General features: G+C 42.4%; 1 protein-coding gene across 1 annotated transcript in view; it reads right to left on the bottom strand.

Annotated features, from left to right (window-relative positions):
• LOC134288789 (uncharacterized protein DDB_G0271670-like) overlaps positions 1–19,451 on the bottom strand; it is a 105,588-nt gene that overhangs the window by 81,506 nt on the left and 4,631 nt on the right. Inside the window, exon 2 of the mRNA XM_062854664.1 lies at positions 12,111–12,328. Within this exon, the coding sequence (XP_062710648.1) occupies positions 12,111–12,328 (218 nt within the window). The remainder of the gene's footprint in view (positions 1–12,110; positions 12,329–19,451) is intronic.

Genomic DNA, 19,451 nt, shown 5'->3' with positions numbered 1-19,451 from the left:
TAAACGTTTAACAAGAGAACAAAATTGGAATAATGTTGGATTGATCATGTTTACCATTTCCGAACAGCGTCGCGACGGCGTGTTTGACAACCGCGCTGAGAGAGGTGGTTGCAAGAAAATTGAACGCTAGTGCGTGTTTACAAGCTGTGTGCCGGGAGTGTGTATGTGTGCGTTGGCTAGCTTGAAAAATAAAACCGTTTCTATTCGCACCACTCAGTTCGTACGTCGACGGAAACATCATGAGTACATATTAGCGTGGGACACAAAAAGACATTTTACTCCTGTACACTTTTTGAGTTCCATTTTGGTCCCATATCAACTGTGCAAAATTTCAGCTCGATCGGAGAAACTATATTTTAGCGCCAGCCGTTTTAAGTTTTCATGCGATTTACTATGGGGAAAATCATTTTTTCAAAGAAAAATCGACACAGGTTGCCCCTCAATCCCTAAAAATATATCGATGAATGATTTCTGTTGGAAATTTTACGAGGAACAAGCCCTCTAAAGACTGCAAAGCGATCTAAGGCATGTGGAAAAAGCTATTGACTGAAAACCGAATGGCATGCCAAAGCTGTCTAACATGTAAGGAATAACAATAAATAATAAAATCTCGTCATTTTATCGATCGGGAAAGGCTTAATAACTTTTTCCACGAATGTCGCATCGCTTTGCGGTCTTCGGAGGTCTGATTCCTCGTGAAGTTATCAACAGTAATCATACAACGACTTATTTTTAGGGATCAATGGATGACCTCAAGTGATTTTTCTTTGAAGAAGTAAATTTTCCCCATAGTAAATCGTATGAAAAACTAAGAATGGCGGGCGCTAAAATATAGTTTCTTCGATCGATCTGAAATTTTTCACAGTTGATACGGGACCAAAATGGAACTCAAAAAGTATACAGGAGTTGGAGTTTTTCCATTTTTTATATTTTCCCATATAAACCGTGTACCAGGCTAGTACATATTCGACAAGAAAGGCACTATCACCACTAGGTGGCTTTATTTGTTTTTTTTTTATTCCATACAGCATGTAAGGAGTTTCAGAATCAATCCATTTTTCTCTGATTTATTGTAATTTTTCTTATCATCGTAGAAAAAAACCTCATAACAGTTCCAAAAACTTGAAATCTGAAGAATTTTATGATATGCTCAACCTAAAATCGACAATATGGTCACTTACACCCCTTTGCATCTGAGCCCCTGGAACCGTTGGTTCCAAAGTAGTCTTGTGGCTTCACCACAATTATTGTGGATTTACCGACTACTTGTATTCTACCGGTTACTTGAGTAGCCGTTACAAAGTAGCCGTTTTCATATAAAAATCAACTTGATTGTCAAAAAATGAATGTCGCTGAATAGCTAATGGCAACGAGGAATAGCGCATACAATAAAAATGTTTAAAAACATGTTTAAGTTACTCTATTTATAAAACGGCTACTTTGGAGGCCATACTGAAGCGACCGGTAGAATACAAGTAGCCGGTAAATCCACAATATAAATTTTCCCAATTTTCTTTCCTACATTTCCCCTCAAGACGCCCCTGGTAAATATTCCACAATAAACTTCGGGTCTGTGACACTCATATTAGAAGTGGTGAGTGTATCAATATGCCACACCTCTCATAAGCAGCTGTCATGTTGCGAGTGTCACGGGGCTGTCCATTAATTACGTAAGGGATTTTTTACGATTTTTCGACACCCCCTCCCCCCCTTGTAAGATTTTTTGTATGAGAATCCAAATATTTTTGTATGGCGCGTAAAATTTCTCAAACCCCCCCTCCCCCCAAAAACCCTTACGTAATTAATGGACAGCCCCCACTGAGGTCGAGCAGTTTGAGGATCGGGGCAAAACATTACTTCGCCCTTTTTATACTCGCCGATAGATGGTGCGCACCTAATTGATGAAATAGGGTGGGACACGAAAACCAATAAAACATAAATGTTTAGCATAAATAAATGTTAAATGTTTGTACCGTCGCCTATATAAGGCATCGTACACAAATTACGTAACGCTATAGGGGGAGGGGGGGAGTCTAGCTTAGCGTTACGAACCATACAAAATATTTTTGGTTTTCATACAAAAAGCGTTACAAGGGGGAGGGGGGGAGTCTGAAATCGCCGATTTTAACGTTACGTAATTTGTGTACCATGCCTAAGCTCCAAGCATCGAAGCAAATGTTCTCTTTTTGCGGCAAATGCTGGAACGTAATAGTAGTGCGCGCGTGTGTAGTTTGTTTGTAGAAATTGAGGTTAGTGTTATTTGTATAAAAACCTCACTTTAGTGGAAGAATTATTAATTAGTGTTTTTTTCCCTTTTTGTTAGTTGTTAGTATGTCATGCGCAATATCGAAAAGTGTATTAAGAATAACTGTTAGTACGTTAAAAGCCAGTGTTAGTTTTACAATTACGTTGGGTTAGTGCGTTAAAAAGTTAAATGTTTCCTTAATCTAATTGTTAAAATTGTTATAGTTTCATGCAAGACAAACAGTTAAAGTACGAAGAACAACTAATTTAAGAAAAATATCCACAAGAAAAGGTAATAAAGTTGTAAAAATTATGAAGATGAAGATTTGGTGCGGTTAGTTTTGTGAACGTTCAGAATGCTAATACCTGGTGGTTAGGTCTAGACATTGGGCATTTCTTTTTATTTTATGGCCTTTCTCTGCCAGAGACACGGAACCGTGAGCCATCCGGTTCGATAGTGCGCGCTCATTGTGCGAATCCAGCCAGCAGAAACCGCCATTGTGCTCCAACCTGTATTCGCAATAGGCCGTCGACAGTTCCAAGCCGCCATCTTAGCCAATAAGTCGAGTCGGAGGGCACCGATGAGTCCGACTACCGTATGCCGAGACCCCGATCATCACCAACCAAAAAATAGCGGACTGATTAGCCGCTCGTCTGTTCCCGACAAGCCAAAAACCGCAAGTAGAACCACCAAAGAACATGTGACGTCACAATAATAAAATTTTAAATATTTGTAAGAAAATTGCCGTAAATCAAGTTCTTTTAAAGAGTAAATGTCTATTTAATTGTTTTTCCACTACTTTTGTTATTTGTTTGTTTTTCCGGGTTAAAAACAACCACCAAGCCTCGACGTCCCAGTATCTCCCCATTTAGTGAAATTTCATCTTTCGATCTTGTTCGGTATCATCTTTGTGTCTTTGCATTATTCATTTTTGTATGTGTGTTCCCTTTATTGGCCATCGTAAATATCAGTGCTCCTGCTTACACCAGTGTCCCCAACAGACAGCTATTCCGAGAATGTGCTCTAAATTACAGTTAACGACCCTGAAGATCCCTTACCCCTTAATCCCTGAGCTTACAAGGTTACACCCCTCAATTACATTTTTTTAATCCAAATAATACATTTTAAAAATTACTCCATGACATCTTACAGTGGTTTCATCACCGTCCGTATGACCCCCTTATACAGGAAGTGATATCTTTCCTACTTAACAATCAATATGTAACGGCTGCCGCAATCGGTTTATTATGTGCCCCCTTTGTTTGAACTAGGTAGGTACCTAGCATATTAAGGACAAACGTCTAGAAATCCCGCTACAACAGTGCATCAGAACTTCAGATGCACAAATCTCAAGAAGCAAGCTTCAAACAACAGTGCATTTTATTATTCTGTTCTTGCTCACTTGTAATAAGCTTAAAATAAAAAGCAGAGGTTCGCTGGGTTTGTTTACGAAGCAATTTGTGCTCTCAAAATCGTGAGTGGGTGCCAAAGTCGGCCATTGTGGCGACCATTTTGGGATTCTAACAAGTCTGTCCTTAAAGCGTTCAATGTCTACTTTCAAATTGACGGCAGCTTCAGCACGTTCATTTTTTTTTTCAAAACGCCACAACGACAACACTTGAAGAAAGCCCTCGAGCTCGATTGCTGTGGTATCATTATTCTTACAGATTTCTTTCGCCGTACGGCACGGTGTAAGCACGATATCTGCTTCAAAAGCCATTTCTCGAATGGAGGTTGTCCTCACGGAAAGTGATGGGCGTAAGGCAGCAGCCGACTGAGCCGAGTACGAATAACGATAAATTTCAATAAAGATAATCCTGATTATCGAAAAGCAAATTCGTAAACATCTTCTTTCCGATGGGATAGGAGAACGTCTCAATGCAATGCTGGGTGACGCGCGTGGGGTGGGGGCTGATCGTTATGAGCAATTGAGTCGAACATAAGGACTCTGTCATGCCGTCGCCGTCCCTTTGCGATCAAATCGGCGATGATGCCGACGTCGACGACAGAAAAAAAAAACACGCAACAAGATGAAGCCATGTGCCACCTTAGGCTTTCGCCAAATCCATCTTATCCACTTTCCTTCCAGTTAGCAAGCGTCGTCGCAACCGTAACATCCGATCGCTCACTTCCATGCCAATTCATTCGTTTTCCCATGCCATGCATTTTTGGTTAGGGTTACCAGAGAGCCATGGAAAGGGCTTTAAGTTTTATTTCTAAGCTGCAACATGCCATATAACACTTTTCGCGTCTGTTACTTCCCATCTTCGATCACGTCCAATGTTCGCCAGATTTCGTTCCACATGCCTCATCTTCACCACGTTGCACTTCTCACCTTCTTTTTCCGTTTGGATCTATAATGAACACCAACTTTATACTTTATACTTTATACTTTATACTACACACCGTTCTACTGCACACCGCAAAAGATCGTCCTTAGTATTCGTCCGTCACGCAGTATATACATCAATTTCCTGAGCTTTTATCAAAATGTCGTTTCAAAAGTGACAACTGAAAGGCTACAGTACCATTGGTTTATAATAATGTCAAACAAAGGGCATGGAAAATAAGTTTTCCTGTATAGTATAGTATGATGCTACATGGTCATGGTCACCCTTATTTTGGCTCATCCTTCGCCGGATATAGGTAAATTTGTCTCCGATAAAATAAAAAAAAATACACATTCCCTCTACTTCCTTTCTATGTCAGACTTTTTTTTTTCTACCAAACCATCTCTCAATAAATCTGGTGCCGGATTTGGTCGGATTTCTTCACTTCGCCTTTTGCCGTTTGTGTCGCCTCCTGGCAATCAGGCTTAGACGCACTGCAGTCTGCCGCTTATACAGTCGATGAGAAGAAAATAAACAACATATTTTCCTTGGTTCCTACTCTGATGACGACGGCGGCGCATATCCACGTCTCAATCAATAACAGGATGCCGACTGTCGTCGACCGGGAGGACAAATTGGCCGGCTTAGTCCGCTAGCAAGCTCGACTTCGCACGCAATATCTGCCGGGCCTGGCCGAATCGAGTCGCACCGTCATCGTCATCGTTGACGTCTGGTCTGGTCTTCTGGTGGTGGGCCACAAGTCGAGTCCTCATAAGCAACGGCCCCTCAGCCGGCCGGCAAGTGGAGCAAAACAGAACGATTACTAATTGAAAGAACTGTTTTGATATGGTTATCCCCGAAAGGCCGTGCCAACCAACGTGTACCATCCAATCCAGTTTGAGCCGACAGACGACCACCGGTCCCTTATGTAGGAGAGGACTGGGAAGGAGCCGTCAAGCCTTGAGGTCTTTTCGACTGACAGGGAGGAGTTTTCGTTTTTATGACACATCGAAACCAATCTATCAAGAGTGTGACAACGGCCTAGGATATGACGTTGAAGAGTAGAAACGCTGCTGTAGGGCGACATCGATGGGGAACTACCTAAGCCTACCTCGTTTGTTGACGAAATTATTCGTTCTGTTGTCCCAAGCGGTGAATAGGCAATCTGGCTGGAAAAACATATTAATCAAATGGATGGAATTAGTGCTTGTATTGTGCAAAAGAAGAAGGAATGACGAGAAAACAATTTCAGCGTGAAAAATCTGGATGAAATATTATTCCTTTTCAACAGCGTAGGTTGCATTTGCACGAAGTTGCTGGATTCTGCTCTTACCAATTTGTTGGCAAATAGGCAAGTGCAAGATGCAGCAACTTCGAGCAAGTATAACCTCCGTAGTTGATCAACACTAAATGAATGATATGTTACGGCGAACTTTATTCGATCGTAGAGCTCTGTGGAGTCAAAAGTAAGCACGATTTCCTGCCACAATGCGCCTCTGAATTTCTCTGCTGGTGTCGTTGTCGGCGGTCACCAGTGAGCCCAAGTACACGAATTCTTCAACCGCCTCGATTTCATCACCGTCGATATAAATTCGGTGTGGCGAGCGCGGTGAATCCTCCCTGGAGCTCTTTGCCATCATGTACTTTGTCTTCGACACATCAATGATTAATCCGATTCGCTTGGCTTCACTCTTTAGTCGGATGTACGTTTCCGCCATCGTCTCAAATTTACGAGCAATTATATCAATATCATCAGCGAAACCAATCAGCTGAACGGGCTTCGTGAAAATCGTTCCACTCGTGTTTATCCCCGCTCTCCTAATTACACCCTCTAAAGCAATGTTGAACAGCAAGCACGAAAGACCTTGCCGTAACTCTCTGCGAGATTCGAAGGGACTCGAGAGTGTCCCTGATACTCGACCTACGCACATCACTCGATCCATCGTCGCCTTAATCAATCGTATCAGTTTATTCGGGAATCCGTATTCGTGCATAATCTGCCATAGCTGTTCTCGATCGATTATATCATACGCCGATTTGAAATCGATGAACAAGTGATGTGTGGGCACGTTGTATTCGCGGCATTTCTGCAACACCTGGCGGATGGCAAACATCTGGTCCGTTGTAGCGCGTTCACCTATAAATCCAGCCTGATATTGCCCCACGAACTCTCTTGCAATCGGTGATAGACGGCGGCATAAAATTTGAGAGAGTATCTTGTAGGCAGCGCTCAGTAGTGTGATCGCGCGGTAGTTCCCGCAATCCAACTTGTCGCCCTTTTTGTAGATGGGACACACGATACCTTCCATCCACTCCTCCGGTAATACTTCTTCCTCCCAAATCTTGGTAATGACCCAGTGTAGTGCTCTCACCAGTGCTTCCTTACCGTATTTTAGAAGCTCGTTTAGTAGTTGATCTGCTCCAGCGGCTTTGTTGTTTTTCAACCGGCCAACCTCCTCCTCAATCCCTTGGAGGTCAGGGGCCGGAAGTCTTTCGTCCTGTGCACATACTCCTAGATCTGTTACCACGCCACCTTCCGTACTTGCAACGTCGCCATTGAGGTGCTTATCGTAATGCTGCCGCCACCTTTCTGTGATTCGGAGTCGCGAAGCCTAGTGCTGTAGCCGAGGTACTACCTATGGCGGATCGGATGTCTCTCCAGCCATCTTCAAGAGTAGCTGCGCCAAGCTGCTCTTCCGTTAGTAGGGCCACTGCTAACTGCTGCGCGTAGTCTTGAGCCACTTCTACGTTACGAAGTGGTTCGATGTTGAGCCGCGGCGTTCGACTTCGCCGCGTGGTGATAACTGTCGAAAGTTTTAAGCGCATGCATACAGCGACTAAGTAGTGATCCGAATCTATATTCGCATGTTGAGAGTGCGGACATTGGTTATATCCGAGAAGAATTTACCGTCGATTAGAACGTGGTCGATTTGATTTTCTGTTTGATGGTCGGGTGATCTCCAGGTGGCTTTGTGGATATCTTTGCGGAGGAAGAAGGTGCTTCGGACTACCATACCACGGGAGGCTGCAAAGTTTACGCTTCGCTGGCCGTTATCATTCGATACGGCATTCAGGCTGTTTCGCCCGATTACCGGTCGGTACATTTCCTCCCTTCCTACCTGCGCGTTCATGTCGCCGACAACGATCTTCACGTCACGCGGCGAGCAACCATCGTATGTTTGCTCTAACTGCGCGTAGAACGCTTCTTTCTCGTCATCAGGTTTCCCTTCGTGTGGGTAGTGGACGTTAATGATGCTGTAGTTGAAGAAACGGCCCTTAACTTTCAACATGCACATCCTTGCGTTGATCGGCTGCCACCCGATCACACGTTGTCGCATCTTGCTCAGCACTATAAATCCTGTTCCCAGTTCAATGGTGGTGCCACAGCTTTGGTAGAAGGTAGCCGCTCGATGCCCGCTTTTCCACACTTTCTGTCCAGTCCAACAAAGTTCCTGCAACGCCACGATGTCGAAGTTGCGGGGATGTAGTTCGGCGTAAATTATCCTGTCAGATCCTGCGAAACCTAGTGACTTGCAATTCCATGTTCCAAGTTTTCAATCATAGTACTTTTTTCGTCGCGTGGGTCTTTGCCGATTGTATCGAGTCGTATTTTCTCCTATGTTATTCGCAATGGGGATTTTTATTGGGCCTACGCTAACACTCCTATCTCGCCAGAGGGCCATCGTGCCAGTTCTGTTTAACGTCTCAAACCACACTGGGACGACCACTCTGATGGAGCTACCACATTGGATCTAGCTGGGCGTGGTGCAACGTTTCTTACTCAGCCGTTGAATACCAGAACAAACGCTGTTTGAGCCGCATCTCCTTGGTGAACAGACGCTCAGGCAGAGCTGTAGTGTGCGGTTGGCCAGGTTGGCCCCCGCCAAGGGCGCCAGCCTCAGAGGGGCGCCGAAAAGGCCTAAGGCTAGAAGGAAACATAATGATGCTATTGTATTCTTGAATGATATCAAGTTTTCGCTAGTTACAGTATCTTAAATTGATCATGTGTTTTTTACGTTCTGTATTCATAAAAAAATCAGATTTTTATTCCTCCAGAAATTCTCACAGAAACTCCTTCAGGAATGCGTAAAAAATGAAATCAAGAATAATTCTGAAGATTCCTTTCGAAAATTTTTGAAGGACTTCTATAGAAATTCCTCCAGACATCGAGTTATACATACATACATACATTTATTTGTTCAACATCATTAAGACAAGACATAATCAACAATAGTACGCCACAATACTCGGTTCGTGGCTGCCGCTCTCCATCCTCGATCGCGCCCGATGCTCGCCAAGTCACGCTCCACCTGGTCCGCCCATTGTGCTCTCTGCGCTCCACGCCTTCTTGTGCCTACCGGATCAGTTGCAAACACCAGCTTTGCAGGGTTGTTGTCCGGCATTCTTGCAACATGCCCTGCCCACCATATCCTTCCGGCTTTGGCCACCTTCTGGATGCTGGGTTCGCCGTATCGAGTTATCTAGGGATTAATTCAAAAATTGGTCAAGGTTTCGATATTTCTTGAAGGATTTTATTAGATAAACTTTCATTGTTTCCTTAAGAAAATTCTTTTAAAAAATGATTCATGGATAAATTTGGAGATTTTCTTAGGATACCTTCAGAAAGTTCTCCACAGATTTCTTATAACTGTTTATGCTTCAATTTCTTAATAGTTCTATATCACATTTTTTTTTTATTTCCTTATAGAAAATCCTTTAGAAATACCTCCAGGGAATTCAGAAATGCATCTGAGAAGAAATCTCTCATATCGCTTAGAAATATGGAAACAAATAAAATTACTGGCGGATTTTCTAACGGAATAACTGGGGAAATTTTTGAAAAAAAAAAATCTACCATTGATTTCATATTTTTTTCCAAAGATTTCTTTTGGAAGCCTTTCATTCAGAAATTCATCCAAAGATTTCTTCGTAAAACCTTCTGGTGATCTTTAAAAAAGAACTCGAGGGATTCCTTAAATTTTTTTCAGGAATTCCTTCTAACATTCTTCCAAGCTACAAAGACGAACCAGCCAAGGACTGAAAGTCTTTTAAATAAAGACAAATCAATCAATCTTTCAAGCATTCTATCAGAAATACTTCCAGTGGTTCTCCACATAACCTTACAGGTATTCCTTTATGTATTACTTCACAATCTGTTCCAGGAATTCCTGCAAGAATTACTTCATGAATTACATTGAAAATTCTTTCTGAAATGTTCCCCGGATTTTTTTTTCAGAGATTCCAGAAGTAATTTCCAGAAATTCATTCAATGGTTCCAGCAGGAATTCTTCTAGAGATTCTAAGAAAAACTAATAAAAAAATTTTTTCCTCCCGGCAATGCCACTAAACTAAACACTAAACTAAGAAGAATTCTCTGTCTGAGATGGAACACAAAAAAGATGGAGAAATTATTATGTAAATTTAACAGATTGTGTAAATAACAACCACCAAATGATTAAACGAATGTTCCGTAGACTAATTTTCAATCAGTCAACAAAATCTTTCAGCACACAAAATCAGCGGCACCATAAAACCTCAGCCCTTACGATAATTGCACAACCACAATCCGCGATCAAGACGACACGCCCCAGACAGCAGCAGCTTCGCCTTCGGACAATTTCAGCGATTCATTATCTGCTGCCTTTAACCGTCATCGCCCATCAGACCGACCCCTGACCAGAGACCGTATCCAATGACATTGAAAAAAGACATGCCCAGAGAACCAACCCACGACGGGTCTTGGTTCCGCAGCATCATCGTCGAAAAAAAGCTTCCCTCACCCTCCCACACTCCTTCACCCGGCAGTCAACCAACACCAATCGACTCCGTAAGGGTGGCAAAGTGACTGAATGAAAAATTAAACAGGATCACTTTGGGACGCTCCGGCCCTTCCTTTGTTTTTGTGTCTGTCTCGTGTGTTGCTTCACGCGGAATGCTTCATTTTTTGCTTCTTTTAATTCAGTGCTACCAACCATTTCCATGACGGTGTCTAATGTTGCCAAATGCTTCCGCAGGTTCTGCTTCCGAAAGATGGAAAAATGTGCGCCTAGTTCTCCTACGGTGCAAACTAACTTTTCTCTTCAATGTGAATAAAAGACCACATCTACACTTTTTCATAAAATTTTCCTCGGGGTATTAACTGCCATTTCATTCTGAATCAAATCTGGAGATCATCTATTCATTCATTTCATATATTAAATATTCAAGATAAAACTGGATCAACAATATTTCTCCATACTTAATACAGGGTTCGTGGCTGCTGTTCTCCATACTCGGTCACGCCCGATGCTCGCCAAGTCGCGCTCCACCTGGTCCGCCCATTGTGCTCTCCGCGCTCCACGCCTTCTTGTGCCAACCGGATGGTTAGCAAACACCAGCTTTGCAGGGTTGTTGTCCGGCATTCTTGCAACATGCCCTGCCCATCGTATCCTTCCGGCTTTGGCCACTTTCTGGATGCTGGGTTCGCCGTAAAGTGCAGCGAGCTCGTGGTTCATCCTTCTCTGCCACACACCATTCTCCTGCACACCGCTAAAGATCGTCCTTAGCATAACGTTTAACGTTTGTCCAATCAATTGCATCATAGTCTACCTTCAGACTGATCGACAACAGTATCAACCTTACTAACGTAATGTTTAGCTAGCGGATATTGTCATCGCATGCAACTTGCGGAACTTGTGAACAGATGTATTCCAGAATATCGTTCCATCATTTTGTAACTTTGGTTCATGTAGGATAGTAGACATGCAATGCTTTATCCTTCCAAGAAAAGTAAACCGTCATGCCGCATGGCCATAGTTTTTTCGTCACTCCTTTGGTACGTACAGTCCAATTCTTTGTCACCATTTCGCTCACTTCATCCAGTCACTAGCTGCTGCGCGGTGGTGCCGAGTGTCATTGTCGTCTTCTCCGTTGACTGTGTGTAGGTGTCTGATTTGCCTGAAGAAAGTTTCCAGGCAAGATTTCGTCCACTCGGTTTCTTACACGCTAAAAATCACTTATACAAAATTTGGAAACCAGCAGTCATCCAAGCAGTCTTCTAAAGTTTGTCCAAATGACACAAAGTTTCGAATACAGTAATAACTTTTGTTTGGAAAAAGACAAGAAACTACAAAACCCTGAAAACATATACTTCTGGAAGTTGGGTTTAAACCCAGCTTCTTGAATAGGGTAGCGAACCACTTGGGCAGCGGTCGGTATTTTGGGCACTCTTCGCTATAACTCAGTCAATTCCAAGCCAATTGATTTGAAATTTTGTACACGGTTAGATACTATACGTATCTCATCGCGGTTCAAAAATTGTGTCAGTTGGTTCAGAATTGGCTGAGAGATAACAGGAAAGTGCCCAAAATAGGACCCCTGCCGAGATGGTTCCACTTCCCTATTGCTAAAAAGCTGTATTGTGAATTATGCAAATGAACTTAAGGATTTTTTGCGTATATTCGGCCCTCGAATTACTTCAAAAACAATCATTTTGAATTTACCCGACATTGTGTAAATTAGCTTTAGAGCGCTGCTGTACTTATAGAGAGCATCACGATGCCAGCCAATCGTCACCAACGGAATGGGGTAGCTTTTTGCCTGGGATTTTGGTCGCACCGCCACGCCACACCAGGCCAAGCGAGGCTGGGCTGGGAACTAGAGATTCGCGCTGAAAGAATAACAGAACCGTGTGCATCGTCGTCGTCCGGCAGAAGCCGAACTGAGGCGTGAATTTTTCATTTTCGTTCTGCTCTCCGCCGGTGTGATTGTTGCTCTGTTTTATTTAACACCGTGAGAAAGCAAATTTAATAGCCCGAATTTGGAGCACGTGCGCTGATTAAAATTGATCGAGTATCAATTTCGACTGAAGTTTATTTTTTGGGAAGGGCGGAGATTGGGAAAGTTATTTGATGTGAAAACTTTTACTTACAGAGCAGCAATCGTAATGAAGCAATTGATTTCGTTCGGCACGGGATGGTTGAAGCCATTTACGAAAGTCACTTAAAAAGTTCAATCAGAATCAATGTCCACCGCTCTGATGAGAATACAGTTTACGCTCCGACCTCTCAAATTGATTCTGGAAACATGCGTTTTTGTAATTCACTTCGTAGGGAATAGTCTACCTCTTGGCGCCGCGTGTTCTGAGATTGAGTTGAGAAGCAGGCTCAGTGGTTTGTAAGCAATGTTACCTAATAACTAATAAGGTAAAAGATTAAATTGCCTAATTATAATTGTAGCATTCATAGGGAGACTGCTCCATCTGTTCAAAACTCAAAACAATCGATTGATGCACTTTTTGTTTGGGAGCAATCGGTGGCGTAATAGCTATGATTTGGAATGATACTATATGACCAAGAAAATTAAGAATATATTCATTACGAAAAGATCCTGACCCAACCGGAAATCGAACTTTTCACCTTTAGCATGGTCTTTCTGAACTGCATGTTTACCGCTTTGGCTGGCTATATTATGGGCCCTGGATGCTAAAGGTATGATGTCCCAGATATGGACAACCAGATTTCAATAATCATGGTAAGATCTCAAAGGGATCTCATTTCAATATAAACTCAAGGTATTTGAATCGTTTTATTTAGTTCAACGAGATGTACTGAAAGGACCCAACTATGCAACAAGTTTCTCACATATTGAACGAGAAGCAACACAACCTGCAACATGGCTCGTTTGGATCGTTTATTGTGTTGATTCACACAACCACCCATTCTGTGTCTGCAATTACATCATCCCTCCCACAACAATCGATTTATATTAATGACCAACCCGCTCACACCCGGATCGATACTAAATCAAAGCAAATTCACACACTGATACCCTCGGACGGCGACAGTAAACCGATGTCGCCACCGTCGCCACAGCCGAGCCCACCACACCACAACAAACACTCCGGTGACATTTGGATTCCTTTGAGTTGGGATCCAACCGAGGACGACGACGACGGCCAGTTCTGCAGCTTCCCGTTTCCATCTGACTGAATCCAAAACGTACGTACATACCTACCTAAAACACAGTCGGTAACGAAAGTCAAACAATGGCCTTCTCGCCGGCTGTGGGTGAGCAAAAGAGGCAGGATAGCGGAAAATAATTCACTTGGCTACTGGGTTTGCCCAGATTTCAGAAAGCCACTCACCTTCAGCTATATACGACTCTTGAACAGATGAACAGTGGGAGGGATCTGTGAGAAAGACAGTCAAATTTTTATGAAACGAGGGTTTAGTCACTAGTCAGCGATTGCTTGTCTTTTGAAAATTCGAAGCCAACAACCGATTTTTACGAGATCCAGTCGATTTGCCTGTTTCGCATGTGAATAACGGTAACGGTATAAGAATCGCCTGGTTAAGCAAGTTTTGCTACTTTTTTCGGCTGCAATGTTTTATTAATAAAAAAAAAATAGTATTGCTCAAAAACTACTAACATCCTTTCTGTAAGATTCTAATTGAAATATCTCAATCAGACCAACCCACATTTGTATGGAGAGAAGTAAAAGCAGTCAAAATTCACGATTCAGCTCATTTGTCACGCTCGATTTAACTCAGAATGTAAACTTCCGCTGATGATGCCTCCGAATTTCACGGCTCACGTTGTTGTCAGCCGTCAATATGGATCCAAGGTAGACGAATTCCTCCACCACCTCGAAAGTATCCCCGTCTATCGTAACATTACTTACCCAGACGGATCCGGTCGTGTTCGGTTCCGCCTACCAGCATGTACTTTGTTTTTCAGGCATTCACCACCAGTCCGACCTTTGCTGCTTCGCGTTTCAGGCGGGTGTACAGCTCTGCCATCGTTCCAAATGTTCTGGCTATGATGTCCATGTCGTCCGCAAAGCACACAAATTGACCGGATTTTGTGAAAATCGTTCCCTGGAACTGGATAGTTCACCTTAAACCCTTACGCAGTTTTGCACACCGTCCATCGTTGCTTTAATCAGTCTAGTCAGCTGCCCAGGAAAGCCTTTTTTGTCTATGATTCTCCATAGCTCTGCGCGGTCGATACTGTCGTATGCCGCTTTGAAGTCGATGAACAGGTGATGCGTTGGGACCTGGTATTCACGGCATTTCTGGAGGATTTGCCGTACGGTAAAGATCTGGTCCGTTGTCGACCGGCCGTCGATGAAGCCGGCTTGATAACTTCCCACGAACTCGTTTGTTTTAGGTGACAGACGACGGAAGATGATCTGGGATAGCACTTTGTAGGCAGCATTCACAATAGTGATCGTCCTGAAGTTGTCGCATTCCAAATGGTCGCCTTTCTTGTGAATGGGGCAGATTACCCCTTCCTTCCACTCCTTCGATAGCTGTTCGGTTTCCCAGATCCTAACTATCAGCCGATGCAGATAGGTGGCCAACTTTTCTGGGCCCATCTTGATGAGTTGAGCTGCGATACCATCCTTACCAGCTGCTTTGTTGGTTTTGATTTGGTGAAAGTAAAAGTATAACATAACCAAAAAACCTCGTACACACCACGAGCGCGGTGAGGTTTAAGCATTGGCGTAACTAGGATTTTTCCTGGAGTGGGCCCAGGGGGGGGCCTGACTTGAGATGAATTTTAAGCGGGATGGGCGCCCGATATGTGAATATGCAAATCGGTATTGTAGTTTTGAGTAATCAAAATGAGTGTTTCAGATTTGTTCATAGTTTCGTAAACTATATGAGTACGAACAATTCCTCCAAGATTATTTTCCATAGTTTGCTTCAGTGATTCCATCATGGCTTCTTCCAGAAATTCAATCAATAATTTATCTAGGGATTCCACTAGACATTTTTTTCGGGGATTTTTCCTGGGATATCTTTAGAGGTTCCTCCAGTAATTGTTCCAGTGCTTTTTTCGAGGTTTTCTTCAGGAATTTCTCCAGAGATCCTTTAAGATATTTTTGAATGTATTCAGAGATTTCTACATCGATTTCTCCATATATGCCTTCCAGAATTCCACTAGAGATTGCTCCAATAATTACATCTGGAATGATTCGAAATATTTCTGCAGAAAAGTATTCCTGAAATTATCTTGGAAAGTTTTACTTAGCGATTATTAAAAAATACTCCGAGAATTGCTTGAAAAATTTGTTAAAAAAACCTTTAGGGATCCTAGTATTTCTTTAACAATTACTGCAGACATTGATTTCTTCATTTTTTTTTTATCCAGGAATATTCCTACAAAAATTCTTCCAGGTATTCGCTAAGAAAGCTCTCCTGTGATTCGATAAAGAGTTCCTCATGGGGTTGCTTTCGGAATTCCTCATCGGGTTTCTTCATCGGGTTTCTTCAGAAATCCCTCCAGGGATAAACCGGAAATTTCTTCTGTTATTCTTTCAAAAACAAATTCCGGGATTATTTTAAACATTTCTGCAAGAACTCTTGTTTGGACTCCTTCAGAAACTCCCGCAGGAATTAATCCAGGATTTCCTCAGGAATTTCAGCGGACTCTTCAGTATTTCCCTTGAGAATTCTTCAGAAATTCCTCCAGGAATTTCCTCAGAAATCGAACTTTGTATTTCATCAGGAATGAATCTTGAGATTCCTCCAGGAACTCCTCAAGGGATTTCTTCGGAAATTCCTCCCGGATTTTTTTCAAGAATTATTCCTGGTATTCCTACTGGCATTCCTCTAGGATTTCATTCAGGCATTTCTGCAGAGACTCCTGCAAGAGTTCTACCAAGAATTTCTCCAGGAATAACCCCAGGTATTTCCTCAGGAATTACTCGAGGAATTTATTCAAGAATAGATCCAGGATTTCTTCCATGAATTCCTCCGAAAACTCTTCCAGGGTTTCCTCCAAGAATTAATCCAGGAATATCCTCTGCACATTCCTCCAGGATTTATTTCACGGATCCCTTCAGAAATTCCACCGATGATTCCTGCAGTAATTCCTCCAGAAAATCCTCCTGGAACTCCACCAGAAATTCCTTTATGAATTCCTCTAAAAATTTCTGGATTCCTTCCAGAATTCCTCTAGAGATTCTTCCAGGAATTCATCCAGGGATTCTCAAGGTATTCATTTAGGGATTTCTCCTGGAGTTCTTCCATGAATTGAATAGTCCCACGGAATTTCCCCAAGATTTTTTATACAGATTTGTCCAGCAATTCCTCCTGAGGTTCTCCCAGAAATTGTTTTGGGGATTCCTCCAGGTTTCTTTTGAAACGAGGTGGTCAATACTATCAGTGCTGGGCCGATTCAAGACGCAAGATTTCTCCGGCAATTCCATGGTTGGCTAGCTACTGGGTAATCAAGGGCACATTTCGCGATACAAAAACACTACACCAAGAACTTTCACCCAGGGATTCTTCCACGTAAATCTCTAGAAATTCCTCTAAGGATGCCTCCGGGAATTCCTCAAGAGGTTTCTTAAGAATTACCCTAAGAATCCCTTCAGAAAGTCCTCCAGGAATAGAATAAGGAACTCCCATAGGAATTCCTTCAGTTACCGCAATTCCTTCAGGAATTCCTCCTGAAATTCCTCCAAAAATTCCTCTGGGAATTCCTCTAGAAATTTCTCTTTGAATTTCTTCAGAAATTTCTCTTGGAGTTTCTTCGGTATTTTTCGCGTTTAAATATCATTAGGCGGGAGATTCTGGAATTGGTGATTCGAAATCGGTGGAGTGTTTTTGAGTGAAAATAACAATTTATTGATAAGGCTGGAAGGTTGGAGCTGGGAACAAAAATTAGATTGAAGCGAGTGTAAGGTGAGAAGCGCTAATTGTGTGGTGGTGCTGCCAGCCGACCAATGGCGCACATAGAGTTAGACGAAAAAGAAGTAGTCGGCAGGTGAATAAAAGAAAACGTTTTGGTATAAAGGAAGTGCTCGTAACTGTTGAGAAGGGAAGTGTTCATTGGCCGGATGATCTGGCGATCAGTGAAGTTGGGACATAGTTGGAGTCGTGTAAGAAAAAAATGAAAAGTAGTGGTAGAGCGTTGAAAAAAGAAACTTGATGCCCAGAAAAGAGAGTGAGCTGAAGATCTCAGCTGAGCTGTGAAAAATAAAAAAGACCGGAAGAGAAATAAAGCTGGAGTGTTGGAAGAAAAGTTTCTTAAGGTTTTGATGGAAAGTGGGCGAAACATGGAGAGAAGCGAAACAGGGGCTGATTTTAAGTGAATTTCCTGTGAGAGCAAAAGCTGATGAGCAAAGAAAAGCTCAAGGTGATCGTGATCGAATGATACAAACTGGTGATTGTCTGACGGCGCATCGTGACGGGCCATCGGAGTGCGGCAACCGTGGCTGATGCATATGAAGGATAATTGGCAAGAAAACGCCATCCGGGTGAGAGAATTCCAGTTTCATACTTGTTAGGAACAATGGCGTAAACTTAAATTATTGCCAATAGAACTAGATATTTTAAGCATAAGAATGTGCGAGCGCAAAAATCGGTTGCCTTGGCGAAACGGAGAGGAGACAGTCAAACAACCCTTTTTACATTTCATTTTGTCGTGCCTCTTTTACTTTTCACACATAAGGCTTGTTTTAACGGTTTTAAAACAACATTTATGTAATATTTATCCATCTTCTCATAAAATCACAGTAAAAAGTATTATTAACAATCAAAAACTTCACCAATTCCCATACCAAAATCCCATCTCCTTTCTATTTACGAGGGCGTCGGTGAGTCGCTGGCATCTCGATAAATAGATATCCCTTCCCTGCTACCCCTTCCCATCTACATAACGTATTTCTTATCGTTTCAGAGAGCGAGCAATGGCGCTTAAGCCTAGGCTTGTTAGCCAGGACACAGTGTAAATGCCTGTGCCCCATCCCTGAAGAAAGATGGCCCAAGGAGTGACAAAACTTTTTAGCTACGTCACTCCCAACGTTGGTGATCAAACATACTAAAACACTTACACTCACATCAACACATCTACACTGCCGTAATTCTGCAAAGTGACGTAAGCGCCATTCAAAATGTCGATATTTTTTGGTATATTATAAATAATATCTGGTGTAATAATAACACTGTGGGATGCCTGCTGTATTAGAATGCAAGATCTAATCGTAATCTATCATCTATGGAAAGAAACTTAGAGGATGAACAAGAGGTTTATGTATAATAACCAAAAAATGGGTCAAAACTATCAATGTCGCTTACGTCACTTTGCAGAATTACGGCAGTACATGTACTTCTCAATCAAATACACTCACACAATCTGAATCTTGTCGGATCACTCGCTTATAGTGAATCCCAAATCAACCCATTCCAAATATCCAACTCCTTGACACCTATGGGGGCGCCGGTGAGTCGCTGGCCTTTCATAAAGTAGGTGTCATATCATCACATCCTTTCCTATCCTCGTAACGGAGAAGATGGGCGTGGCCGGCAATGGAAGTTTTCATGTCTTTTTACTTCAACCTCTAATTGGATAGCTATTCCCTCCCAAATAGCATTCCATAAGCAGTTAGAATAGGAGTATCAATGTTTTAACATAACAACTTTCAGTATGCAATCTACGAATTACTCCGTTACCACGCAACGCAACGCAACGCAACGCAACGCAAATTTCTCTTGGAGTTTCTTCAGAAATTTCTCTTGAAATTTCTGCAGAAATTTCTTTTGGAATTTCTTCAGAATTGCGGAAATTGCTTCAGGGATTCCACAAGGAATTTTTCCAAGAATTTTCCCAGGGATTCTTCCAAGAATTTCTCCATAAATTTCTCTAAGGATTCCTATAGGAATTTTTCAAGAGGTTTCTTCAGAAATTTTTCCTGGGAGTTTCTCCATGGACTCATCCCGGGATTTCTCCAGGAATTCATTTAGAGATTGCTCCGGGAGTTCTTCTAAAGGTCCCTCCCAGAATTCTACTAAAAACTCCACCAGGAACTCATCTAAAAATTTATCCTGAGATTGCTCCAGGCATTACCGCAATTTCTCCAAGAACTTATCTAGAAAATCCTCCAG

This window comes from Aedes albopictus, chromosome 2, assembly GCF_035046485.1.
Source record: "Aedes albopictus strain Foshan chromosome 2, AalbF5, whole genome shotgun sequence".
Lineage (NCBI taxonomy): Eukaryota > Metazoa > Arthropoda > Insecta > Diptera > Culicidae > Aedes > Aedes albopictus.
The sequence above is the reverse complement of the archived record's forward strand: the minus strand, read 5'-3'. Positions and strand labels throughout refer to the sequence as shown.